Source organism: Ambystoma mexicanum, chromosome 9, assembly GCF_040938575.1.
Source record: "Ambystoma mexicanum isolate Mex_15411 chromosome 9, UKY_AmexF1_1, whole genome shotgun sequence".
In the NCBI taxonomy this organism is placed as follows: Eukaryota; Metazoa; Chordata; class Amphibia; order Caudata; family Ambystomatidae; genus Ambystoma; species Ambystoma mexicanum.
The window spans coordinates 659,742,437-659,770,271 of record NC_090931.1 but is presented as its reverse complement, the minus strand read 5'-3'; the positions used below and the strand labels follow the sequence as shown (position 1 = coordinate 659,770,271).

General features: G+C 44.8%; 1 protein-coding gene across 1 annotated transcript in view; it reads right to left on the bottom strand.

The window, feature by feature from the left end:
- Nucleotides 1-27,835, bottom strand: part of LOC138488462 (aldehyde oxidase 1-like) — a 705,629-nt gene that overhangs the window by 166,189 nt on the left and 511,605 nt on the right. Inside the window, exons 23-25 of the mRNA XM_069615436.1 lie at nt 26,364-26,451; nt 23,645-23,731; nt 2,204-2,395 (exon numbers count right to left, since the gene is read on the bottom strand). Coding sequence (XP_069471537.1) covers nt 2,204-2,395; nt 23,645-23,731; nt 26,364-26,451 — 367 coding nt within the window. The remainder of the gene's footprint in view (nt 1-2,203; nt 2,396-23,644; nt 23,732-26,363; nt 26,452-27,835) is intronic.

The following is a 27,835-nucleotide window of genomic DNA, read 5'->3' as shown; positions in this document are numbered from 1 at the left end:
AGAACAAAGGCCAGCCAGCTCTGTCACCACACAGCAGCAAAAATACCAATCCTCCCAAATTCGCATTTAAAAACATCACGGAACCAGAAGTCATTGACATTCTTAAACATCTCAAACCATCGCAATGCAAGGACGATATGCCCCCCCCAATATTATCAAGGATTGTGCCGAGCCACTGGCCCCGCTTCCTTACCTCTTTTATTAATGCCTCATTTAAATCATGCATTGGCCCTAACAGCGTCAAGGAGGCATGGGTGCGCCCCCTCTTAAAAAAACCTACATTAGACCCCTCCCAACCTAACAATTACCGGCCTATAACAACCGTTCCATTTCTACTCAAACTACTAGACAAAGCTGCTCACACACAGATCCAACTCCATATAGAAACCAACTCCATTCTAGGTAAAAGGCAGTCAGGTTTCTGCAAGGGGCACAGCACGGAAACCGCACTGTTAGATCTAAAAAATCAAATAACGCAAATCCTAGACAATGGCAAGCCTGCCCTCCTCCTCCTTCTTGACCTTTCGGTAGCGTTTGATCTTGTGGACCACAAAACTCTCACATCACATCTCAACCATGATGCTCACTTCTCTGAGCATGCTGCTACATGCATCACCTCTTTCCTAGAGGGTAGAGCGATGAAAGTCTTCTCCAACATTGCTCATGCTACGCCCACCATCATCCACTGTGGCGTACCGCAGCGATCATGTACTGCCCCCACGCTGTACAATCTCTTCACTAAGCCTCTCTTTGACAGACTGGATGCACTTGGGATTGCATACACTAACTATGCTGACGACAATCAAGTGCTCCTTCCCCTAACCGGTTCATACACCCAAGATGCCACCACCCTTCAACAAATCTACGCCACCATACAAGCGTGGATGGCCACCAGTGGCCTTTGCCTCAATGGGGATAAGACCGAGATTCTCATCCTTGGCCAAAAATCCACCCTAGCCAACCTAGACAATCTCTACACCAATTTCAACATAGACAACTGTACCATTCCAGTGTCAACATCTGTTAAGACATTAGGGGTACATCTAGATGCCACGCTGTCCATGAATAAGCAAGTCAACACTATAGTCTCTGCCTCCGCCTTCAGCACCACACTCATCAATGCGATCAAACCCTTCCTAACCAAGGTCAACTGTCTCTCTATAGCCAGAGCTACCATAGGAACCAAGCTTGACTACTGCAACGCTTACTCGCCGGCTCATCCACAAAAAACTTAAATAGGCTCCAAACCACTTAAAATAACACACTAAGAGCATCCCAAAGCTTACCAAAAAGAGATCACATATCGCAAGCAAGAAAAGATGCACACTGGCTCCCAGTCAAAGACCGCACCACATTCAAAATTCTCACCAATGCACACAAATGCATCAACCTCACTGCACCATCCTACCTCTCAGACACACTATTTAGACCCACCTCAACTAGGCCCACTAGAACTCAATACACAAACCAATTTACCACCCCACGCATCCACAGAGCTAAAGCAGGAGGAATAGGCTTCCCATACCTAGCCCCCAAGTTATGGAATGCGCTTCCTTCTGAACTTAGGGCAGAAATGTCCCTCTTTGCTTTTCGCAAAAAGCTCAAAACTGCTCTCTTTAATTAAATCCATCCAAAAGTCTTGCTACGAACTGCCTGTTCTTCCATGAGTTCTCTACGCTGCTTCTGACCAATGTAAATACATTTTGTTTTTTGCTGTTTTTAACTAAGTGGTGACCTCTTTTTACTGCTACTTATGCAACTAAGTGTTCACCCCCCTATGTAACCAGACCAATGTAATGAAGTTTTGTTTTTTGCTATTCTTTGTAACTTAGTCTGACATCATTTTACTGGTACCTATGCAACTAAGTTGTTCACCCCCTATGTAACCAGCGCCACGATGCTCCCGAGCTGTTGCGCGCATCACAAATCCGAATAAATAAATAAATAAATAAAGCCCACAGGAATTACTCGAGGATTGCACACACCTTGAGGGGTAAATAGTATGTATATTGAGTAAACCCAGGCTGCCTCTGTCTGAAATCTGAGTGTCTCTTTACAATGGTACTCAACTTGAATTTCTTGAGCCATTTCATGGTTTACAAAATCATTCAGTCATCCACTCACTGCCACATGCAGTCCATGTGCTCAGTCCAATCACTCATGTTGTCCCACAATTCGACAAGTCGATCATTAAATCACTCACCTTTTCTGGTGAAAGACCACACTTGAGGGACACATCATCTAGTATTGTCTCTGTGATGACTCCACTCTGGGGAAAACCAAATCCTCGAAAACCAGTGTTTGAAGGCAGATTAGTCTTGCATGCCCGAGCACTGACTCTTAGGTTGGGAAACCTGTACGCATTATCCATTTTCACCAGGGCGATGACGATGAGCTGAGTGAGTAAACAAAGTATGTTGTACTGATAATATCAAAAGTGGCTGTCACCGACTGAACAATTCATCTTATTCATAACCAATCAGGAAAGATCTTACATTTTGCACAAATTTCATGTATGTCAAGCTCCAGCAATTAGAAAAAGCAACAGTAATCCTTGCTGCCCTGAACATTTTGAAAGCGTGACTAAGTAGAAATAAACATGTGAATTCACATTACATGCTGTACATATACTTGCAACATAATGTTTTGGTCTAGGAATAACATCTGGTTTTGTAAAGATTTTATTTTGTTGGCATCAACATATCTATCGCATGTCAAATTACTCCTTATGACATGGACTTGATGCATATCACACTCAATTTTAAATTCAGACATTTCAGTAATTAGATACTGTAGGATTATTGGAACTTGTGGAGAAGAAGTTGTGGTGCAGCTTAGAGTTACCTCATATGGAATATACATTCTTACACAAAAGATGAAAAGTCTTTGGGCATTGAGAGGAGTTTTCAGATTACAGAACTAATGTACGGAAAATATTTGAGGAAAGGAACAAAATGCTTAAACTGCTTTCTTGAAAAAATCCACTTATAACCATATAATTACTGATAAGGGACAGGTGAAATATTTCTGAATTTATACTAAACCTTTATGCAGAGTAGACACAAATACAGTTAGACAATTCGTTTAGAAACTGTTTTTGAAATGACCAGAAAACTGAACTTTTTCATCAAAATAAAGTGATCAAATTGGATATAGAATTCATCTCAAGAGGGCAATTAAGCCCAAAAATGCTTTTATGTGAAAATGTGCTTCTAAAGATCGACTAACTATATGCATATATAACTCATGCCAGGAAGAACCACCAGCCCCCGGGGTTGGAGAGATATTATAATTTGTTTTTAGCTTGTGAAAACTATTCTGAATCCTTTCATAAATTAATGTTACCTACTATTAAGTCATACAAAGAACCCAAAAAAATGCAGGTCTTCATGGCCAATCTATATATATAAAATGCTTAGGTATGTTTCCGTAATGAGCTGATGCAATATATCAGTGTTAGGTTGGCCTCTGCTGTCCAAATGGCAAAGTGCACCCACTTAAACAACAGCTAACATTTCAACAAACAGAATTAGCACGATTCGAGGGAGTCACCTTCACCTTCCACTATCACAAACATTTGGAAGTTACTTCTTTCCACCCCCACTTCTCTTCACACAGGGCACAGCAGTTCCAGTGTCAATAAACAGTTAATTACAGGCTCAACATTTCAGTCTCTAATGAGCAAAACACTGTAGGATGAATGCCTCCTCACGAGCTGAAACTGAAAGTAGGTGCTGTAATTGTGCTACTACGCAATCGCATGCCACCACGGGGCTCTGCAATGGAACAAGGTTGACAATTACACATCCACAAAGACACATCATGGAGGCCTGTGTGATCAATGGAACTTACATACTGTGCTTATACCGTGCATACCTCTCATTCCATCTGACACATTTAGCCTTTTCAATTACCACTAATAAGTCACAGGGACCTACACCCCCTTCCTGGAAGCGATTACTGGTAATTCCGATATTTAAGAAGGGGGGCGAGAAATGAGTCTATGAGTTACTGACTGATATTGACCTTTAAGATATGCTAGAATGACATATGTTATGTCAGGAACAGCTAGTAACTACTATAAAATTCCAGGTTTAAGATTTTGATGATATATTTACCCAGGGATTACCAGATGTGACTGGTTTATTTGTTCGGAAATACCAACTGTAATTACTCAAGATCAATCAAGATTAATTCTGGGTCGACCTTTGTCTCATTTACTAATTTTCTATGAAAAGCATTTGGATCTACCATATAATTACACATCTAAGCAGCAGTAATAGTTCTAGATATGGAGAAGGCTTTTGATTTAGCAATCGTGGTTTTCTTCTGGTTAGACCTTAGAGACTATGTATTTTCAGTTCACTAGGTGGCTGCATATAGTAGACACCAACTCTACTGAAAATGTGATTATTATTTGCTCATAACTGATTAAAAGTGTCAATATAGCGGTAAAAGTGAAAATTGAAGCAGCAACTAGACAACAAAGCCTGCAGCCTCACCTTCTCTTTCCTTTCTACATAGACCACTTTGCCATAGATCAGGGGCATGCAACCTGCAGCGCTCCAGATGTTTTGAACGTCCACTCCCATGATCCCTCTCAATTGACTTCCTTTGCTAGTGCTGCTAGAAGTTGTAATCCAATTGGTCAGGGGCATATTTGGTAGTGTACAAAGGACAACAGCAGCAACACAGGTGAATTGTGAAATATCATGTTATGCGATAAACACCATCAAGTCCGATATAATCCTTCTTCATTTCAGAAATCACTCACCTGCCTCACAGAACCAAGCAGTATTTACACGGGTCCAAGCAGTATTTAGAGATACACATTTCAAAGAACATGGACAGATCATATAAGTTAAAATATGCCCAAACAACACAGACAGATCATCTAAATTGTGGTATTCTCTGGGAGGTTATTCACCACTTATTATGATGGATTACTATTTCCTTCTCAATTCTTGGCCAGTAAACATGATAAAAGTGATGATTGTCCCACTGATATTTTCTGTCCTAACTTTGCCATTCAGTCTATTCTAATTTCTAGAAGGATTAATGAGGGAACCAATTTGTTTATCTGGATTGTAAAATCATGCCAAAATACCAAGGCAAATGTGAAAGTCTTCAAATAGTGGTAGAAGGCTCTGCCACAAATTCATGTGGTAAGTATTCAACTTAGAAGAGGTGTAAATATAGGGCTGAAAGAATGTACAACTACAATTTTTGTCCATATGAGGTTTTATTCAAATTCAGTCATGAGAATAACACAATAGTCTCACTTTTAAAAGCCTTATGTAAAGTATCACGTAGTATCCAAAAAAAATTAAAGTTGCTTTATTGTACATTTTCATTGGCTCTTAGACCGCAGCCTAGAAAGCTGAAAGGTTTCCACGCATGATCGACTGTTTGAGGATGATGTGTGAGAGCCTGCCTATACTGATTTTTACATGTTTGGCTGCATTATTTTGGCTGCACAAGTTACATTCTAGGAGACCGTCCGTTGTACAGATGCCTATGTATGCTTTGGCTTTATTCAGAGAGTCATTAACTAAGGATTCCCTGGCACAGTAAGTTAAATATGACATGTGTGTGCATGGGCCATTGCTCCTGCAGAAATGGGTCAACAGCAACCAGGTGTAAGCATGAGCTGTAGCATGAACATGGGATATGTATAAGAGCTTAGTAAGAGACATATTGGTATCACAGAACTGAAATCTGTTTCTGCCAGTGGACCCTTGAAATAAGGTGGTGGCAGTAGTCTTTAAACACACTTAGTTCACGAACTAATGAACCCATGTTTATTTACTGTGTCAAGGTAGTGCAGAATCTTTTGGATCATGATGATCTTGTATAACATATGAATGCGTAGAGGCAATTCCTTAGTTCTGCCTTATACAACTCACAATGTTTTCATTCCTAACTCTTGAAGTCCTATTATAGTGCACATATGATTTTTACATGCAATGAAAGATTGTTTGTGTTCAGACAGCAGGCTGTGCAGAGAGCAGGTTGCTGTCAGAAGCTTTTGCGGCTTAGACAGTAACCTCCATCCAGGTTTCTGACTGTCAGGTACAGCAGGTGGCCAGTAGTTGTACATAGAGTGGGGAATATTTAAATGGTTCATGATACTTTCCTTAATTAAAGTTGATCAGGAATCCCAAGCCAAGATGGAGGAGTAGTGATTGAAACTGATTGGCTGCTAACAATCATTTGGAATGCACTGAGAATTATTTAACTGCCTTTGATCAGAATTTTGTCCCAAGTAGGTTGTGTTTCTTTTAGTTCCCCAATTTTAGGCCCCAAACACCATAGAATCCAGAAGAAGATCTTAAAGAAGAAGAATAAGACCGTAGCAAGCGAGCAATCTCATTTATCAAGGAAGATCTCCGGTGCGAGTGGTGCTGTCTAGAGAGAGCCTGTGTTTAATGTGAAAAGAACATTATTTCAGAACTCATTTTATGACTTGCGCGTCAAGACAGTGAAGTGTAAATAGGATAAAGCTTTAATAGACATCACCATTGCGTCCGCTGAAGAGAGCGTACCGGGGCCAGTGGCAACACTGCAAAGAGATTTGAGGCTGCATGCGAGTTGGCAGAGCGCGAGCGGGTGCTTTCAGAGTGATTGGAAGCTGCGAGCATAGCTCCGGAGCATGTTACAGTGAAGCGGTCGCAACACAGTTCAGCTTGTTGTCAAGAACGGAGATCAAGAATCGCTGATTGAATAGAAAGTGTGCATCACCCTAGTCCTAGTAGTTGAAGTCAGGAGTTACTTGGACGGAAAGCAAGTAAAATTGGAGAAGAAACAATAAGGAACAAGGAAGAAAAGATAGAGAAAAGACTTATATGAACATTTTTACTCTTCACTGAAGTTGAAAAAGTACTGAAAGCATAGAGTTAGTTTAGGGATAGTTAGGGATAGTTAATATTTTGAATTTTAGGAAAAAGCTATAGGTTTTGCTAAGATATAGAGGGTCATCATGGGTTGGGCGGAGTAGCAAAAATGCAGTGGTAATGATATTACTGCCTCATTACCGTTCCACCTAATCCCGAGTTGGTCAGAAAGTGAGAGATTTACATCCAGCTTTTTGCTGCAGGTACAAATCGGCACTTTCTGCCCATTTGCAGAATGCCGCAGCACTAATAGCACCCAGAATGTCCCATTGTGTCCAATGGACCCAATGGGAACTTACCGCCCCTCCCGCAACTCCGGATCCAGCGCTAATAGACCTGGGACCCAGTTGTGGTAACACAATTTGCATTGGTGGTATCTCAGCGGATTTACCACTGTGATACCGCCAAGACTGTGATAGAGCCCATAGTTACTAGTAAGAAGAAGATATTTCACGTTTTACAAGCACACACCTCCTAGCTTTCTCTGGAGGTAAAACAGATCTCAAGAAACCAGACGAGTGGTGAATCTGTCATTTGTTATTTTATCCAATACCCCTTTCCCTTCCCTGGGGTTACTGACTCGGCTGGTTCTAAAGGGTTGAGTTGGGAACGCTTGGAGATGGTCTGTGGGATTCAGCAGCTCCTGCAGATCTGGCAAGGGAGACCTGACATTGACAAGGCTATGCCAGCAGTGGCTGCAGTTTACAAGACTCTGAGGTGCACTGGGTAGAGGACAGTCTTGTGCTAGTTTTTCTTAGCACACAACACTGCTAGTCTCTCTGTTCCATTTGCAGAAAGAACATGGGTTTGCGACAACTTGAGCAAATAGAAAGACGCATTTGGTCACGAGGAGCTGTGTTAATGAGTATGCTAAGCTTCCCTATTTGTCAGGCTCTGCCTGCTGTGCACACCATTAACACTCAGCGCAAAAGGCCCTCACGTATGCCTCCCTGAAAACATAAAAAATGTGCTTTCTGGATCGGGTAGCGCCCTTTCTCTTCACTCTAACATGTGTCTTAAATTCTCACCACAAAGATGACCTATACTTTTGGAAATACGTTTTGTGGGTGAAATTGGGTCATTACCATCTTTATAGCTAGCCCCTTAATGCCCTTTAAGGGTATGGATATGCCTTGGCTTGGAATCTGCAGTATCCTTGTATGCAGAGCAGGGGGCTCTTTGCCAGATGGTAACTGGCAAAGTCCACCCAATCCTTTCAAGGCACCAGAGCAGGAGCTCTGTTCTCTAACAGTCCTAGGAGTTGTGGATCGATACACCCAGTGGTCAAAGTGTATGAAAAGAAGTAGTGGAACTATGTTCCCTACTGGCCTGCACTGCTCCCCACAAACGCCATCGCCACCCCCCCCCCAACGCACAATACAAACCCTGAAACACATGCACCTACTGTTTAAGGGAACGTCCAGTGCACTGCACTGACAGTGCAAGTTTCAACTTCTTCCTACACTTTTATTTTAAAACAAGATCATTCCAGAACAGTTTCTTTTTAAAATAAAAGTATAGGGACAGCAAACCTTAATTAAAAGAAGAAGAGGAGCACTGCCCCTGACCGCTCCCAGCCACTTCGACCACTGGATACACCATGTGGTGTGCTGATCTTTAGAAATCGGGGGCACTGTGTCTATGTGAACATGTATGTTGCACTCTCTTGGAAGACATCCTGTGGGGATTCTGCCCCACTGATGTTGGAGTGAGAATTTGGATGCTCACTCTTCTTGAAGAAGGGAAGTCCCGAAGAAGGGGAGATCACCTGAAGCCGGATTGCCATGGCTGACCAATGGTACATATTCTTGAAGGTCGTAGTTCCTCTGTTGTGCCAACCTGAAGAGAGCAGACACTGAATTCTGTGTTCTGAGGTGTCCAGGCCAGTCTGGTGAACCTTCTACACTGAAGGCTACTCACAGTTTAATCTTGGGGCGGGACGGGGCGGGGGGGGGACTCTGCAGTGCTATAATGCTGCTTTGCATGCATGCGTGAAAACAATTTCTTGCAGAGTCTTGTGCCATGGCTCTGTCTCTTTCATGTGAGCGGAGCTTTCTAGTGAGCCCTGCCTAGAGCTAAAGAAGGACCGACAATATCGCACATGTGCGAGTACAATGCTAAGGAATTGTACACTTCACCTTCTGAGAAGAAGAAATTACCTACCAGTAATATTCTTCTTATGGATTCGTCTCCCACAAATTCCTCATCTTGATAGATCATCCCCTCAGCGCCAGCTGCTTGGACCAATTCGACATGGGCGCAGTGCGGTTGTGCCTCACTTCTATAGTCATGGAATTTCTACTATCCCTGGCTAAATTGGTGTTTCAAATAGGCAAGATCATGGGCTACCTGACCGCCATGCCTCTGTTCAAGAGATTGCGGGAGCAAAGATCTTTTTTCTCTATTCCTGTGGTGGCCCAGTTTTTGAAGGGCTTTGTAAATCATTTCCCTCCAACATCATTTGTTGTCCCATCTGGGGATTTGAACATGCTCTTTACATTTTTGATGGCAGTTCTCTTTCAGCCATTGCATTCCACATCTATCAAGCTGTTGACGCTGAAGACAGTCTTTTTGGTGGCCATCACGTCAGCAAGACCTGTGAGTGAACTAAAGGTGGTTTCATGCAAGTCCACATTCCTAAGATGTTTCCAAGGAGAAAGTCTCTCTAAAAGACCGACTCAAATTCCTGCCGAAGGTGGTGTGGGAACATCATATTTTTCTGAATGTGGAGTTACCGGTTTTCTTCCCACCACCTCACCCATCCAAAGAGGAGGTGGGGCTCAATAGGTTGGATCCCAAAAGGGATAGATAGCGAGGCCAGCTGCCTTTCGTGGAGATGATCAACTGTTTGTTGCATTCTCCCAGCCTAGGATAGGGCAGCCATTAACAAAACAAACAATCCTACCTTGGATCATTCTCTGCATCGTAGAATGCTATGAGGAAGCAAGAAAGGAAGTGCCGCTGTGCACAAGGGCTCACTCTACCGGGGGTGTAGCTGCATTATCTGCTTTACAGAGGGGCGTACTAGTTAGGGAAATCTGTCAGGCCATAACCACAGCCTAGCTACATACTTACTCTAAGCACTATAGTTTGGAACTGGCCCGGGGCACAGATGCCTGCTTTGGCAGGGCTGTGTTGCAGAGCTTCTTGGTTTAAGCTTCCATCCTATTGCCTGCTATGAATACTGCTTTAGGAGTCAATCAAGATGAGGAATCTGTGCAATCCACTGAAGGAGAAACTACTTACCAAGCTTAGCAGTAATGTGCTTTCTGTGCATTCTTCTCCCACAGATTCCTTATCACCCTCCCTACCTGCCCCTCTATGGAAGTTTTCCTATCATACTCCATCTGGCTAGGCTTCCTTTATCTTTCTGTGGGCGAGTGATTTAAAGAATTTAAAAGTTCCTCTTTCATTTTTGTTTTCCGTTTATGGAAATTGATTCCCTCGGCTGCTGAGCACAGGGAGGAAAAAGTTGGGGAACTGAGATAAAGGGGCGCAGTGACACTATGTATGTGATTGCTGACATCACGTCGGGAGTCGAGGAGTGGCACGGTCGAGGCATGCAGAGGTCGAGGCGACAATGCCGACCTGTACTATGCCCACTGTAGAATTTTCTGAGCAGCAGGTGCTCAGGGGATAATCTTTCAAAATGAGGAATTTGTGGGAGAATGCAATCCATTGAAATCATTTTACATGCTCTGCTTCCACCTGTGAAGTTCGCAGGCCTTATAATTTAATTCCGACTCACTGCAGTCCATGGTGGACATTTTGGTGGATGGAACTAAACAGTAGCATAGTCTAGTACCTTTCTTCTATGAGAGGTTCACCATCAATAACTGAATTGAAATCTTCTATACTGAAATGTGCAATACTTAACACGTAACAGTGATTGATGAAAGGTTTAGATAAATCATAACGAGTGTCACTCTTTTGGGAAACCCTCCAAACCTTTGCTTTTCAACTGTACCATTACAGAAATCGATAAACTATATGCAAGTTGCTTGCACCCATTGGAAAGGGGCAGTCCAACTCAAACTGCTTGATCACATACCATTTTCACATGACACATGTTTCGCCCTCATTGGGTGTCATCAGTGATGTGCAGCATTGGAATCTAGACACGCAAGTTTCGTCCAACATCTGGGCACACAGATTGCCCGTGAGATTGAGGCTACTGGCTGACACTATCCTATGTTTGTTCACTCCAATAAGCAATCTCACTTCCCTGCGTGGTGTTTGCTCCAAGGTAGATCACAATTTGAACGTCATCCCCATAGTTTGGAATGGTAAGGTGAAGGACTCTATGAGAGGGCACCATTGGAAAGTCAGGAAGAAATCAAGGAACCCTGTGCCGCACCACAAAGTAATGACCATATTATTCAAATAACTGTCAGATTTCTTTGGCAAGACCTGTTTTAAGGAACAATTCGAACTATCTGACAACCACTTTGCCAACCGCGTATCATTTTAATGGCCAAGGGGAAATGTATAATGCGCCATTGTGTCATAGGCGGCGGACGGGTCAAATAGCATGAGGGAGCCTAGATGGTTAACTCTGTTACGTTTGTAATTTCAGAGTCCTTCCACCTGGGTAAACTGGGTTTAGGCATTGTTTTTGAACTTTGCAATCTATTGTTTTGTCATGGACTGATTTGTCGCAACTTTTAACACATTTTGATTATGAACTTCTACATTTTAAAGAATCAGCATTCAAGGCATTTATTTATCGCATTTAATGCTCTTACAATTGACTGATGTTTGAACTATTAACTGTGGCTACTAACTTTGGAAATATAAGCAGCAGGACCATATGTGTTGCCTCTATATATTTAGCATGATTCCTAGCATTAGATTTCCGTTTTAGTTCAGCAGTATCTGGCTTTGTTTTGGACCTCACTGACCCTGTTTAATTGCTTTTCCTAATGTCTTTGTGAATTGCTTGACATGGCACAAGACCAGGGTCCCCTGGAGACAAGCGTGGACTGTCCCTGCACATAGAAATAACAGGTTACTCCCCGTAATGACCACTATGTTCCTAGTCCTTGGTCTACTTTCCTCCATATTTGCGGGATGTTGTCTCTGGAAAGTGGTGCAGACGGAGCAGCAGTCTAGATATTCAAAAAGAGAAGTGCCGGTGCATATGACCAACCACAGCCCTAACAGGATTTTCCTGGGCACGCGCACCCCGCTCCTGCGGCCAGTTCATATGGGCTGTACTTTATACATGGGCATCTTGGGCATGCTGTGTGTTGAAAGTGGCTTATGGACGAGGAGAAACCGTCACAGTGGTAACGTTTTCTTATTCTACATTCTATCCCTTTTCCTTGACACTTGGAGATTGACAAGCACCCTATTTCTAGGAGGATGTCTTAAAAGCAACTGACTATTCGGAAAAAGAAAAAAGAAACATTCACTTAACATTCTTCATCTGCTCTGGAACTTGAGTCCACATAGTAGTGTTTGCAAAAGGTATATGGCACAGCCCATGTCGCGCTTTACTGATGTCTTCCAGTGGAACACTCCTATGGTATACCACAGATGCTGTGTTCGCTCTTGCTATGAGATGGGAACGTAAACCCTTTGGAGAGGGATTTTTTTCTGAAAGAGTTTCTTTCAAAAATTCAATTGACTACCCAACAAGAAATTGCAGATTTTACAGCTTTTGCATAATGGGTCATAAACAGGTGATCTCAATCCCTGAGGTCCTTCATTCACTCATGGTAGATTGCTGGCAGAGCTCTGCTAACATCTAGATTATGGAGAGAACTTCTAGCTTCAGAGTCTGGGTTTGCACAGAAAACAGGAAGGTTTGTTTAAATGAAATTCCCAAATCACCCTTGGCACAATATGTGGGTGAGTAGGGAGACTCACGTTGTCCTCATGAAAGATCAAGAAGTGAGCTTCCCAACACTTCCTGCAGTCCACTTATTCTATGGGTGGATGTGACTGCCTCTTATGAGACATATCTCTTATCTGTTAGTCCCAGGTTGGGTTTTGGGCGTTGCACCTAAAGCAACCACTCATTGAGGCCATTGCCGTGTTCAGTTCAGTAATGCTTTATTGGAAAATCAATTCACTAAGCACAAATGTACAATATCACCAAAATGTCTTATTTAAAATTCAAGGAGAACATTAAGCTCTCAAGGCTCACATTTAACCATTACAGGAAATAAATGGCAAAAACCTAATTAATTCAATAAATAATCGCTAAAAAAATACATACAATCTAGCTTAAGGGAACAGTGCCTGCCGCCCAGCCAGGTCAACTCAGATTCTCTGCCATCTAAGCCGTTGAAGTAACTCTTCACCAATAGATTTGACAATTTTACAGTCTCTGACCCAACTGACCGCTAAGCACTCACAGCTGTAATATAAGTCCTGCAGGAATCTAGTTTAACACCAGTCTCAGCTAGATTGGAAATAAAAGGCTGAGAAACATCAAAATAACCTCTCTAGTCGGTTGATATCCCTGTCCAGACAACCGCCTGAGAACCTTGCCCACTACCTAGTGAACTGGTTCCTCATTCAGCTCTATCTAGCTCTTGTCAGAGTTTCTAAGTTGCCACTCAAAAGTAATATAAGGCCATCAAGTACACCAATTGGGATAATATAAAGATTATCTCCTTCACCCCCAGTTATGACATTTTTCCTCTGTGCTGCAAGGATTTTTGGTGGCTCTTAAGCAAGTTCTAGAATTTCAGAATACAAGTACCTGATGGGCCACATCAATGGTATCAGGATGATGTGACATTTCTGGTTGCAATTCAACTTGAAGGACTTTAACAATGAGATGGATAGGAGGGAGGGAATGCATACAGTGTGGCCCTCCGAAGGAAGGAGGAATGCACCTCTTAAATAGTCAGTCCCCTCCATGGTGCATACATGAGGCATTTCCTGTCGCTCTGTGTTGTAAGGAGATCCAGAAGTGGAGAACCCCACTGATGGAAAAACTGGTTCACTATGCCTTGGACGAGTTCACCCTAATTGGAGGCCTGTGTGAGCCTGCCTGAACTTTCAGTGAACCTGCTAGATATGTGACTAACAGTCCCATGAGCTCTGAATGTGCTAATTACCTCACTCTCGCACTAACGCCCCTGCTGTTCTCTTCCTCCCACCTCCTATGCTGCTGCGCATCGTATCCATATTCTTTCTTTGCCCGGCTGATTCTCCCCTTCCTTCATCTGTCGAGCAAGCACCCGATGTTCTGTAAGCCAACGTGCCTTGTTCCACAGTTGGATGTTTTGTTCCTCAAAAAATAAAGGCACTAGTGACCCTTACCAAATCTACAACACCTTTCGTGAAACAGGCATATTCCCCACCTGCTTCAAAATAGCCATTGTATTACCGATCTTCAATAAGCCCTCTGCTGACCCAAATTACTGTGTCAATTATTGACCCGTCGCCTTTAGCTAGACACTACCCCAAAGTATTCTCTAACAGTATCACCAACTCCCTTGAAGTTAACAATCTCTGCAACCCCCTCCAATACAGCTTCCCATAGCCGTCACCTCACGAAAACGGCAATGATCAATGTCTCTAACTTATGAACCACTGCCAATCACCCCAAACGCTCCTCTACCAACGTTCTTCTAGACTTTTCAGTAGCTTTCAACACTGTTGACTACCCCTCACTCTTTCAAACCATTTCTTACCTTGACATCTAAGACAAGGCACTTGCCTGGATTGCCTCTTACATCTCAGACCATTAATTCTCCATATCTTGGAACTTGGATAACTCTGATCCCATGCCCTTGACATCTTCATCTTCTCCTTTCCTACCATTAGCCATAACCTCTCCTATGGTATCTCCATCTGTCTCTAGGCATTCCACCACTGGATTTCACTTTGTTGTCTGTTGCTCATTTCCAACAAGGCTCAAGTCATCTACCTGCTTTTCCACCATGCCTCTTTCTTAATTCCCTCTCCTATTTCATTTCCCCTGACCTTCTCACACCATCCCCCAAACTGCACAACCTCGAGGTCCGCTTCAATACCAATCGAATACTTCATCCATGTATTGCCTCGACTGCGAGCATAAGAAAACTATGCCACCTTCTACCCTAACACTGGACAAACTCTTAGCTCAACCCTTATACTCTGTGATCTTGACTATTACTCTACGCTACTTCAAAGCCTTCCTCCCTGCTCCTTTGCCCCTCCTCAACAAAATACATAACTTTGCTACTTGTACTCTGTACAACCACGCCTGTTCATATCTCAACGCTGCTCACTGACTCCATGCTGGCTGGCTATCTATTACTATTGTTAATATTAGGGTGCAGACCTACCTTCAGGAAGCAAAGGAGCGCATTACAATGATAGGGGGAAGAAAAAGGTTAGGAAGCAGAGAAACAAGGAAGTGGGTGGGAATCTAACGACAGGGGAGGGTGGGCAAAAGTCAGCAATGGATCTACAAGTAAACAAGGGAGGAAACAGTGGGGTTCAGATTACCCAGTATCAGGTTAGGTAGGGAGTGGACAGTGTATGGACCTATGTGTTAGGTCCCATTTTCTAGATATATATCAAAAGTCTAAGTAGCATTGATCTCTTCAAATTTCTTCTGCTTCTATACATCATGTGGCTCATCCCATACCGAACTAATGCTAATTCTTTGCTCCCATCCACAAGAATTACCTTTTCCTAAAACTGGAACTATAATCCTCTATCCGACCTAGCAGAGCTGCTAATGCTAACTGTTTGCTGGTCCCAAGGTTCAAATTGATGAAAGCCGGATGTAGCAGCTTCCCAGTCAATGCGGCACAGCTTTGGAATTCTTTACTTCTCTTTTTGAGGGTGGACAAAACATATTCCAACTTCAGACATAACATCATCAACTGGTTCAAAGAAAATGACCTTTAAACACACGCCGGCTACCGCCTTACTATCCCCACTCTTTTGCACTATAAATAGACTATAAATAGACCATAAATAGACTATATCATGTTGAACATCTCTCTCTATGCAATTTCTCCTGACCGGATTACTGTCTGCATATATCCGGTCGTTGTTTGTATATATCTCATCATTGTAATTGGCTCCTGACCTTGATTACTGTATGTATAAATCTTGTTATTGTAATCAAATCTTGACTGTATGATAATTGAGTAACCTTGCAACTATGTAACCAAAAGCTGAAAATCTTCATGGACCTGCACCCTGATAACCTCGGGACTGGCGCACATTACAAATAAATAAACAAACAAGCAAACTATCCATGCATTAAAACTGGACTTTAAACTTAATTTCCCCTACCTTGAAGGGGAACCTATCCCTGTTTCCCTTACTGCATATATAATCTTATTCCACTGATGTTCTCATCGCCCTCTTGTAAATACTGTGTATTTCAGCAGAATTTGAAATAAAGGACTATCTGTGTATGCACAGTACATTACTAATGTTGTCTGTCCAAGATGCCTTCAGCCAATGTTTCTACTATTGTCCACACCGTCACAAAATGGACAACGGCATGCTCATGTGTTACTCAGTCCTAACTTATAACATCCCAAAAAGGAACTGCTCCAGTCATTATTGAGCAGTCTCATGAACAGAATTTCTGTTTGAAGGGCTAAATTGTTCATTAATAAATACAAATACACTAGTTCTAGGTCAGGGGCTTTTAAATCTAAAAACTCCATAACCCCATGCTGTTCATCAAAGACCATGGGGGTCATTATGAGGTTGGCGGTGTCATGAATCTTCTGGCGCCCGGAAATGGGCAATTACCAGGGCATTACATCCCCGGCAGACCCAGTAATTGCTCATTCCCAGGCATCAGAAAATATTACTTCCCATTCCCATTTGAGTCCCATTAGACTCAATGGGAATGGGGAGGATGGATGCACCGGCACCATTAATGAATGGTGACGGTGCATCCGTCAGGTCTGCGAGCGGGTGCCTGGCGGGCTGAAAGGCCCCCACTCGCAGAACTCGTAGTTTGCCGGACCGGAAACAACGGTACTGGCAAGCTTACCGGTACTGTTGTTTCCGGACTGGCAAACTTGTAATGAGGCCCCATGATTGACATTGGAGGCGTGGGTTCAGATCCCACCGATGCGAGTGTTAGGAAAGTTTTCCATTTATGTGTAATTTTCCCTCCAGTTGTGTACTTCCCAACATTTTGCTGCTGTTTAAAGACCATGGTCTGACTTTTGCTAGTGAAGCACAGCCTTCAGCTACACTCCACTGGGCTTCCGCTCATTTTATTAGGGGAAACTGACATGCCCTTAAAGACAGTCAGTACTGGGAGACTTTGTTTCCCTTAGTCCTTTCCAATGTTGTAACATTTCTGGAACATGTTACAAGTGCACAATGTACCTTAAAGTACAGTGCACTTGGGTCTTCCTTTCGTTTAAAAAGGCCCTAGACTCCTTCAAAGGATTTTTTAGGAGAGGTGCAGATGTGCCTTGAACAGGGCTGGTGGCAGCTTATGTTTTCGCTTATTTTTGAACCCTTTCTTGCCATGCAAACCGTGATCACCGCGGATCGCACAGGAAGGTGTCTTGGCTTCAAAATGGCCATGCCACGAGGTTCTTTGTCTTGTCCTTTGCCCTGTCCTTTGCCCATCCTGCCCCTTTACCTTCCCCAGGTCGAGCCAACCTTATTTGGGCATGCATTCTCATGCGAAACGCCAAGCTTTCGCAGACTTCTGCATGCCTTGTGTGTGTGCCTCCAGGATGTGGGCTGGACTGTCCAGTTCCAATACACATCCTGGGTGCCAGAGTGTCTGGTGTGCTGGGAATGACTGGAACCACCGTGTTCCGTAATTGGTCCACGTCTGGGGTGCCTGTATGTGAGTAGATCTCCCATTGGGTCCTCTTCGTTTTGGCACAAAGGAGATTCTGGATAAGAGAAGGCTCCAAACACGGATCTATGTGATCACTGCGCCCCCGTAACTGCGACGGCCGAAAATGCCGACACCAGTTACGGCGCAGTGATCACATGGATCACTGTGCCTGCTTCCCCAGGCCTACATTACCCCTCCCAACCCCCCCACCCCACTCCACTCACCTTTAGGGCAGCACACGCAGAAGTGTGGCACCTGCCCCCTGCGATCCCTGCAGCGTCAGCTCTTCCCACTAACGTGGGTTAGAGCTGACCCTGCAGGGTGCTTTTTTTTTCTTCTTTTTTTTCTTCTTACGTGTCCCCTGCTTTCCGAAATGGTAAGCTGGGGACACCCCCGCATCCCCTGTCCCCCATTACTGCAACCAGGTAGAGCGGGGGACACACCCGCAATCCCTGCTCTGCTTGGGCGCGGTAAAAGTCACCCTCATTTTGTGCGCTTCCAAAGTCGCAGTGACTGTGTGGGCACACAAATGAGGGTGACATTTTTGTACAATACCCCAAACACCCATACCAGGTCGATCTCTTGAGTTCTAACTGAACCTAGGATAGGATCCAAGCATCCTGAAACTAAGAAGTCAAGTTGAGGGACCGCTGGTGACCCGCTGGAAGGTTTGACACCCTGAGTCTGCCATCGTCCCGTTGGACCCCTGATCGAACCAGAAGGTCTGCAAAGGCGTTTCAACCCATTTGAATAGTGGGATAAACTATTCACGGCCCTTCATCTAAACCTGCAAGTAAGCCTCTTCGGAAGTGTTCCTGGGCCCACCAGTGAACTGACCAGCTTGAGCAGGACCTTTGCTCTGAAACCGCTGCTGTTTCGTGTTGACACTTGGTAGATCGTAAGCTCTGTGTTCATGGCACTCTCACACTAAATTTCGTACACTTGGCATTCACAGGTCTGGAATAAAGAGAGAGCGCCTGACCCGGAATATACGCTGTCACTGTGTCGCTCAGCTGTGATGCTGAACTTCGTAGGTTCTTTGCTGCAGTGCCCCCCTGTGCCCTGAAGCCTGCTGCACTGAAACTGACCTGATCCCTTCACCACGAGAGGAGAAATCCCCACTGTCCTGCCAGGGAATCATCGCTGTATCTTTGCTGCTGAAAGACGCAGAGCCGCACAACTGCTGCATTTGAACCTACAACCGAAGTGGACTCGACTACCGAAGTTTGGTCCGGAGTGCGCCGGGGGTCGGTGAGTACTTGCAACCCTTACCGGTGGCCCCTAGCGCATCCATCCACTTTTACACACTAGTGTCCACTGAGGGCCACTCACCTTTCCACAGGTAGCCTGTGCTACTGTCCCTTTCCCAACTTCTGGAGCCTGTTCTTCCCTATTGGGGCGACCCTCCACGAATAGTTGGACCTTGTTCTTCATCGCCTCACCCACTTTTTTGAGCTGCTACAGCCCCTGCAAGAGACCCCGTTTTCACCCTTCTGCACTATCGCATGCACCAGCATTTGAAAGTACATTTGAGCACTAGGCTCCACTCTTCGTAGGGACTGGACTGCCTCTCAGTTAGGAATTGATTGATGAAGAACTGCCTAAAGTCTATTTGCACTGCTTGCTCCCTTTCCTGTGGTAGGGTTGTGGACCCATTCTTTGCTTTAACTCTTTAGGCCACTTGGCATATACGTGTTATAGTAGTGTTGTATTGGTTTGAAGTATTACTGTTGATAACCGTTTTGTGTTTGAGTTCAAAGGCCTTGAATAAATGTGAATGTATTTTTAATATACATACACCAGACTGGGAGTAATTTGTAGTGTCCTTTACTCTGTGTGCTCATTGAGGTCTTTCAGTGACCCACACCCCTCCTGAGACCTAGTCTTGACCACCGCCAATCCTACTTTGATTGGTCTGGCTTGTCCAGAAGGTTACCCTTTTCCAAGAAACTAGGCTGGCCTTCAGAACCTCTGCCCACCAGGACACATTTCAAAAATCCATCTTAACACTCTCCATCAGTGGGTGATCAGCACCAGTAAGACATTTTAAAAATGGTGAATAAGGGTCTTGAATAATACTAAATCCAGTGGTTCATGAGGGTAAACCTGTGATGGAGGTGGAATAGGAGCTTGTGGTTGTGGCTAAGGATGAGAAGCATGTGGCAATGGCGACTGCCGAAGTGAAGGAGGCAGAACATGAGGTAGTGGCCCACTCTGCAAAGGATGGGGCGCTTGCTGTAGAGGAGGGGTACCACATAAAAGCACTTCCTTGATTAGATCCTTGAAATAAGCTTAGAAGGCAGATGATGTCATGAAATGTCTACTTTTTAAAAATATTATTTCCTCCTGCAAGTGAAATTTCAATGAGATGGGGATGCTTCTAGTAGAGACTAGGTATATGCCAAGGAACACCTTGATGACTGGCTGGAGGAAATGTCACGACTTGCGAGTAGAGTGGTAACCCTGAAACTCAGAAAACAAATCAGTTCCAGGGCATTTGAGAGAAATGCCGCAATTTGGATGTATGAATTTGCCCTGCCATGTTGCAAAATTGTCTCACTACATATACTGTACTTGGAAGTTCAACAAGCCAACGGGTAACAGTGACCTGCTTCACGATATGATAGGTTATTTATAATTGGCCTATTTACGAATAAAATGTCGGTATCAAGGGAATTTGAGGCTTGGGGTTTGAGGGGTGGTGGGAGGTGGTTATAGGGGTTTGGTTCCACATAACAGATGCTGCAGAAATGTGGTGAAATGGCGAGCGCTGTGAGTTGTCCTAGATCTGTTAACATCATATGTCAGGGACATTTAAATGGAGAGAAATAAAGTGCGAGACTCACTTTGACCGCAGAGTTAAATGATTTCACTGGTGGTGCTTGAGGTGCAGCATGGATGCCACAGTCCTCAGGTTTTGGACACTGAGCAGGGATCGGCTGCCCAGTGTTACTTGCACTGTGCATGTCAGTTCGCGGACAAGTATTATTAAGACTCAGTCCATTAAACGCAATGGCCTGCGGTTTTTACAGGTGTACAGCATGAAGCTTTACTAGTCAGCCCATCACATTCAACTGTCAACAGGTGAATCCCATTAGGAAAAGTATAGCAAAGGAGGAGCAGAGGTTCTATAAAGGTGGCCGGTTGCTTATGCTGGTGGTGCATATCAGGATTAGCCAGGGAAGAGGTTCAGAGGTACGAAAGCACATTCTGAGGGAGGATGGAGGGACCATAAAGGAGTTGGGCAGAAGAAACAAAGAGGAGGTTGGTCATAGGGGTGAGGAGGTGGTTGGCTTTAGGGGTAAGGCAGAGGTTGGTCACAGTAGTGAAAAAGAGGCAGACAGAATGATTAAGCAGGAAGTTGGTCCAAAGAGAGGAGGTGACCAGAAGCCTTGACAAGAAGGAAGTTGACCAACTTGGGTCCTTTCTCTCCGCCACCTCTCTCTCCACATGTGGTGTTCCCAAGGGCTCTAACCTCTCCCCCTGCCTCTTCAATGTCTACTTGGCCTCTTGGCCCACCTTATCTCTACCTTTTCCTCTAACTTTCAGTGTTATGCGGATGACACTCAGCTCTCCTTTCGGCTCCCCTCAGCCTCCTCTCCTCTTTCGCTCATTCCTGACTGTCTATCCATGATTCAGGATTGGTGCGCCTCCAACGACCCCTGCCTTAATGCCAGTGAGACGGAGATCCCTCTCATTGGGACCCCTGCACCCGATTTCCCTCTTTCACTCTGGGCACCCTTCTTGGGCCCTCTTCCTTCGACTTCCTGTGAGGTAAAAAGCTTGGTGTCATCTTCGACTCCACCCTCTCCTTCTCTCTGCACGTCACAGACCTTGCCAAGAAGGCCCACTACCAGCTGCATCTCCTCAGAGGTATTTTTCCTTTTCTCACGTTCCCCCGGAAGCTCACTGTCTCTAGAGCCCTGGTTCTCTCTAGGCTGGAATACTGCAACAGCCTCTTTCTCAACCTTCCTTCCTCTACTCTCCGCCCTCTGCAACTAATGCAGAACAGGACTGCAAGACTTATCCTTGGCTTCAAGCCCAGGTACCATATATATATTCAGCCCTGAAATCTCTACACTGGCTCCCAGTGGCTGCAAGGATCAAGTTCAATTCCCTCTCCATCGTCCACAAGGCTTTCTGGGGCTGTGCCCCGACCTACATCCAACTCTCTCTTCCAAAATACCATCCTTCTCGAGCCCTTCGCTCAGCTACCTCCAACTCTCTGAGGATCAGAAGGTTCTCCAAGCAGAGAGTTGGGGGTGCGGGGGTGGGGGAGATCTCTCTCCTGTGCAGGTGCCGCCCTCTGGAATGGCCTCCCTGCCCCTCTAAACATGAGCTGGACCATCTGAAGTTCTGGAAGAAGCTTAAGACCTTCCTTTTCTCCTCTGCTTTGTCTCTCTCCCTCCCCTGCTGAACACCTGTCTGCGGCGCTGACTAGTTGCTTGGTTACCCTCAGAGTCTCAGGGGATATCAGACTGCTCCGTGATCAGTCTCCCCTGTACAGCCTCCGGGCCAACCGCACACTCAGGGGCTGTAACTGTAAACCTCTACATTCCCCTGCCTCCTTGCAATTACCCAGAGTCGCGCTGCACTGGCTGCACTTACTCAGAGCAATGCTGCCCTCATTGCACTTCCTCCTTTCCTCTCCCTGACACTTCCCATTCTGCCTTCCCCCTGCACTCGGCATTGGTGCACTTGCACAATCTGAATGACACAAGGCCTAGTAAGTTTGTCTTGTCCTCCCTCTGTCTTCCCTCCCTTGTCTTGTCGCGCCTAGAAACACTTGTGTACAGGCGTGTTATAAATTACTTATCATATCATGTCATACCATTTTGGTGGTGCAAGGAAGATTGAGGTGGAGACCGGAAGGGGAGTTGCAATGAGAATAACAAGGAGTTGGGAGGAGGAAAGAGGAGAGAACATCCAGTTAAAGGAGAAGAGGATAATCAGGAGGGAAAGTAGAAAAGTCCAGTGGAGGAGGTGTGATAAAAAGAGCATAGATACATCAAATAGGTCAGAAACAGAAGTCTGGAGGTGTGGAAAGAAAGTCAGAAGAGTGACAAGGAGAAGAAAGAGGACCGAGACGTACCCTTAGGTATAAGACTGCTATGGATCGTCAACGATGAAAGTGAGGTTGGGGATATGGGGAACCAAGCTAGATCCCAGATTCTAGAAGGAAGTACACTAAAGGCAGTAAGTGGACACACATCTGAAGGTGGCATGCTGGAGAAACAACCAGTGTAGAGAAAGTGGAGGCTGAGAAATAACCAGAGAGGCCCCGTAGGATTGACACCATTGATGGGGTAGAAGAAGTTGGGGTTTTGAGGAACAAAGCTAGTGTCCTGAGCAGAGCCAGTGCCCTGGGGAGGCCAGGTTAACCTTTCCCAACTGGTGCCTCAAGGCATTTGTCGACCAGTCTGAGCACCAGGTCCAAGGTGTGGCCTAGCATGTAGATGGACATGGGCCTGAAGGACCCTGGAAAAGAACTTCTGCACTAACAAGGATGAGGAGCAGATTACCGGATCTCTGAGAATCAGGAGACAATCAAGAGATAAGAAACAAGTGTCAGGGAAACTTAAAATCACCTGGACTCTGAGTGAATGGGAACATTGCTGATCCTTCTGAAAAAAGAACCAGTTAGGAGTTTAAAAAGGCATAGACTGTGAGCTCAAATAGAAGCTCCCAAGGGTGAGAATTATACTTAACTGTATTACATTGATTACATAGAGAACATGCCCCTATGGAAACTATTGGATGCTAGCAGTCCAAAGACACGAGGCAAGTTATCTCATAGTTGCTGAGAAACCTACAAGTTGACAACGGGAGAAGCCACCCGGCTGCTATTAGAAATGTTTATTTTCCCCTTTTAGCCTTTGTTTGGCACAACTTTGTAAATTCGCCCTAATTGAAGCATACATCTGTGTGTCAGCCTATAGTTGACCCCATTTATCCTCGTGGCACTTACCAGTATCGACTCATCGGGTGTGCAGCCTGCATTGGCATAATGCAATATGTCCAGTGCCACGATGCTTCCATCATTCATGAATCCCACCTGCAAAAAAGAGCAAGAAAACAGGTTCGTAAGACTCCGAACACTTCTGTAAAGAACAAAAAGCAAATCTAAAGAAAGGACTTCATTTGATTTCCAAACTGCTACAAATAAATGTACCAAAAACGTGGGATAAAAAAATCTGTATTATTTTGTCCTCATCCGTTCGAATTTTCTTCAGTGTTACCGTCTTGAAACCTAACAGTTACTAGCAGCTGCCAGATGCCGCCTAGCTAATCAGGTTGCTCGATTCAGCTTTGGCTTAGAGCAGGGTTGTCCAACTCCAGGCCACGAGGGCAGGATCATTGCTGGGTTTTTTGGATACCCCTCATGAATATTCATGAGATAAATTCGCATAGAATTATTCCGAATGTATGCACATTTTACCTTAGGAATATTAATGAGGGATATCCTGAAAACCATTCAGGATCCCGGCCCTCGACGCCTGGAATTGGGCAACCCTGGCTTAGAGTGTGTTACAATGGATCAGGCAATGAAAATGAAATTCAGACTGGCCCAATTCTCACTAATATTTTGTAGGAAGAAACGCTTGGACGGTTCCATGGCTGGCTTACATAAACCAAGCCTTACTGGTGGCCAACGTTGCTTGTTATTTTAACAACCTGACAAGCATTTCAAGATTGGTGGCCAGTAAATTGAATTGTGATGTACTAGCTTGGCGCATTATGGGCGGAGAGTCACGCGAACTCATGAAACCTACCAACAGGTTGCATGTCATCCTGCTTGACGGTCATCTTCCTGATGACTTGACCTGGCCAGAAAAGCTGTAGGAGTATTGATTACGCAAGCACGTTTTAGCGTCATTCATTTAAATGTGGCTACTGCAAAGTGGACTGGTAGCGTGCCGCGCAATCTGTAAAGCAGAGGAAGAAGACCTTTCGCTCTTTTTTTTGCCTTCCTCTGCAAATCCCTGTCAGCCCTTTTTAACCCCGATATTAAGAACTTCGAATTTTAGACTACGCGATCAATATAAACCAGCGCTTTATTATATGTGGCGGGCAGGGACTCCAATGAGAGGGTGGGCCTTAACAATTGCACTCAGACGCAGAGAACGGACGTGAAGGGAAACCGGTGTGGCGTGGCGTGGCACGCGTCTAATAATGACACTACAGGTTTTAATAGCACGTGTGTTTCAGTAGTAAGATGCTGAATTAAATGTGAGACAGGTGATAATTATCAAGAATTTTAAGATGTTATTCAACCATGCGATGATTAATTAAATATGACGCATGTGTTAATTATAACTCATTTTGAGATTTAATAGATTTACCTGTTTGTAATACTTTGATGAATGTATTTATATATGAAATGCCTGTTTACTCTTGAAGTGTTTAAGCACTGCATTTGTATTGCACTGCAGTCAAGATTCCCAGCCTGGTGGGAGTAAAGTATTGAAAGAATGCAAACCTAAGAAGGATCCATGGCTGGGAAAAGGCCCAGCATCCTAAAGCCGTATTTACATGACAGGAAATGAACAGGTAGCACACAGACCAGGAGTAACCCAACAGCTGGAAATAAAACTGCCCAATATCCAGAGTTTAATCAACAAGGGGCTGGTAGCCTGGCATACACGTCTCCCCAACCCCCAACAGGTAGTAGGTGACTCAGCAGGGTTGGCAAGATGGAACCACCATGTTGTCAGGCGGTCAGAATACGCAATGGGGCCCGGCGTAGAGAACCACTGCTGTACAACCTAAAAATGCATCGAAGGGTCCGAACGCACCCTTTACTGCATTGCGTGACCCACTGCACCTGTTCCAGATATGCGCAAGGAAACGTGTACGGCTCCTGTGCAATACAAAGTGCATCCTGCTTGTGAATTTGGGATGTGCTTTAAGATATGCATAAACGTGCCCCTTATTTGCACATATGCACAAAGTGAGCAGAAGCACACATTCAGCTGCCCTTTGTGAATTCTCCACCACGTTTTTTGGCACAAGAGAAGAGGCCGCATCTCATCACCTGCGCAAAATAAAATACAAGTGGGTTGGTAGCAGTTCACAACGGTGCAGTCCCAAAAAAGGCACACACACTTTCTGTGCAAGCAAATGCCTCCTCAAATCTTCGGATGCCTGCAATTGCGGACATGCACACATTCTGATACCCAGGAGCATGATATGATATGATAGGTTATTTAAAACGCACTTAATACCCAGAGGTTTCTAAGCGCGGATCCGGGGATCAAACCTGTGTCGCGCCTGCCGTCTTGCTTCCAAGGCGAGCACGTTGCTCCTGAGCTATGCTACCGAGACTCTCATGTGACTAAAGGCTCTGCCAGTTAGATATCCGCTAAGCGTTTAACTAGTAAACGCACATTCTACTCATCAAATAGCAGGAGACACCTAATGACGCGAAGAAACACTTTAGTGTTGGAACTGGATATTTTCCTAAGCTATTAAAAAAAAGAACAAAAAACCTGCGTGTCAGAAATGTGTTCGAGAAGAAGCCATCTGTGTCTCGAAAGTTGCCATTTCCACCAGGCTAAAGCGTATACAGTTAGGTCAAGCTGGGATAAAGGTGAGAACTGATGTGACCCGGATGTGACATGCAGGTAGTAAAAAATCCTGTATGGTTACATTTTGACCCATGGACTTGTGCCTTATTGTTAACTCACTTTATACTTTCCGAGATAAGGGTGTCGGCCGGCGGTCATCAACATGTCAACGTCGCGTTCCAAAATGCAGCGTACTGGACGACCAATCCTGTCAGGAAAAAATATGCATTTGTAAAGGTAATGTCTCATGGACAATATAGGACAGATTACCGTCATGCTGCTTCTTGTACTCTTAGTTCTTCCTCGTCCTGCTGGTTAGGAATTGCCTATGCTAGCTCCAAGGCAAGCCCTGAAAAGCATCTCATAGGACATGTGTGCTGGGGTGCTGCCCTTTTCGCATAATGACCCCACTCTTATAAATAGGACATCATCAACCCCCAGCCCCTGTAATAGAATTGCTTTCCTCTACATGGCAGGTTTGGAGTACAGCATATGTTCCTGGGGATGGGAGAGTGGGTGTTGTGAAGGGGTTTGGGTAAGTCTTAAGAACACCAGAATCGACATGAAGGTCATGTTAACTTCTTCCGGCATTCTGCTCTCTCTCCTTCTCAACTGTTTGGGAACCAGACTGCACAGCTAAAAGCCATGGGAGGGTGCAATGGCATATGTCAAGGGTTTCAAGCAAAAGGAATGCACAGAACCTCCTGACCAAATGATGCATCTTCTGTAGAGAAACCAGGGGTGTTGCTAGGTCTGGAAAAGATCCAGGGCTATGATAATGTCGGGACTGTCGGGGCTCGGGGCTAGCTAGCCTTTTGGTTGTAGCCCCTGAGATTCTATTCGGGGCTACAACCAAAAGACCCGGGACAATAGCCCCCTAACCCCCCCTCCCCCCCAAAAACCATGTAATAAATCATTCTTGCAAAAAGCCTGACTGGTGGACCATGTGGCAGCCATAAAGATCACCAAGATAGGATAAGTCTTCAGGAATCCTCAATGCCGTCTTCACTCTGGTGGAGTAAGCATGAAGATTGAAGCGTGGAAGGCCATGTAGATCATCCGACAAAGAAATGCTGCAAAAGATTCATCTTTCCAGGGTAGCTTGCTAGTGCGTGGCAGCTCTGGCGTTGGCTCCCTTCGCTCACCGCAGGTCGTCTACTCGGGACGCTGGCATGGAATAGGAAGCAGCAGACTGGTCTTCCTCCAAGATGGCAGCATCCTGCAGACATGTACGTTACATCCAACGTCATCAACATTCCTGGAGAGCCTTCGCGCTGCAACTTTCTTGTTGCCTGTAATGTTCCTTCTTTACTTGGTGCGCACAGCTATCTCTGTCTTCTTGCTGCTTTCCTTTTTATCCACTTCTTTCTGTTTTTTCTTTCATGCAGAAGGGATGTGACCTAGCAGTTTGGACTGGGCTGCCCCTTTTGGCTGGGACTAAGCCTGATTTGCATTTGGTCTTCCCCATTCTGTAATAGCTTAGCAGGCGAAGAACGACAGTCTGTGGGGTTGCCCAGAGCAATGAAAGTGGTTAAGATTCTTTCTAAACCTTCCAGCCGTCACCTCTTTGTTTTTGCTTTGTCACCCTGAGT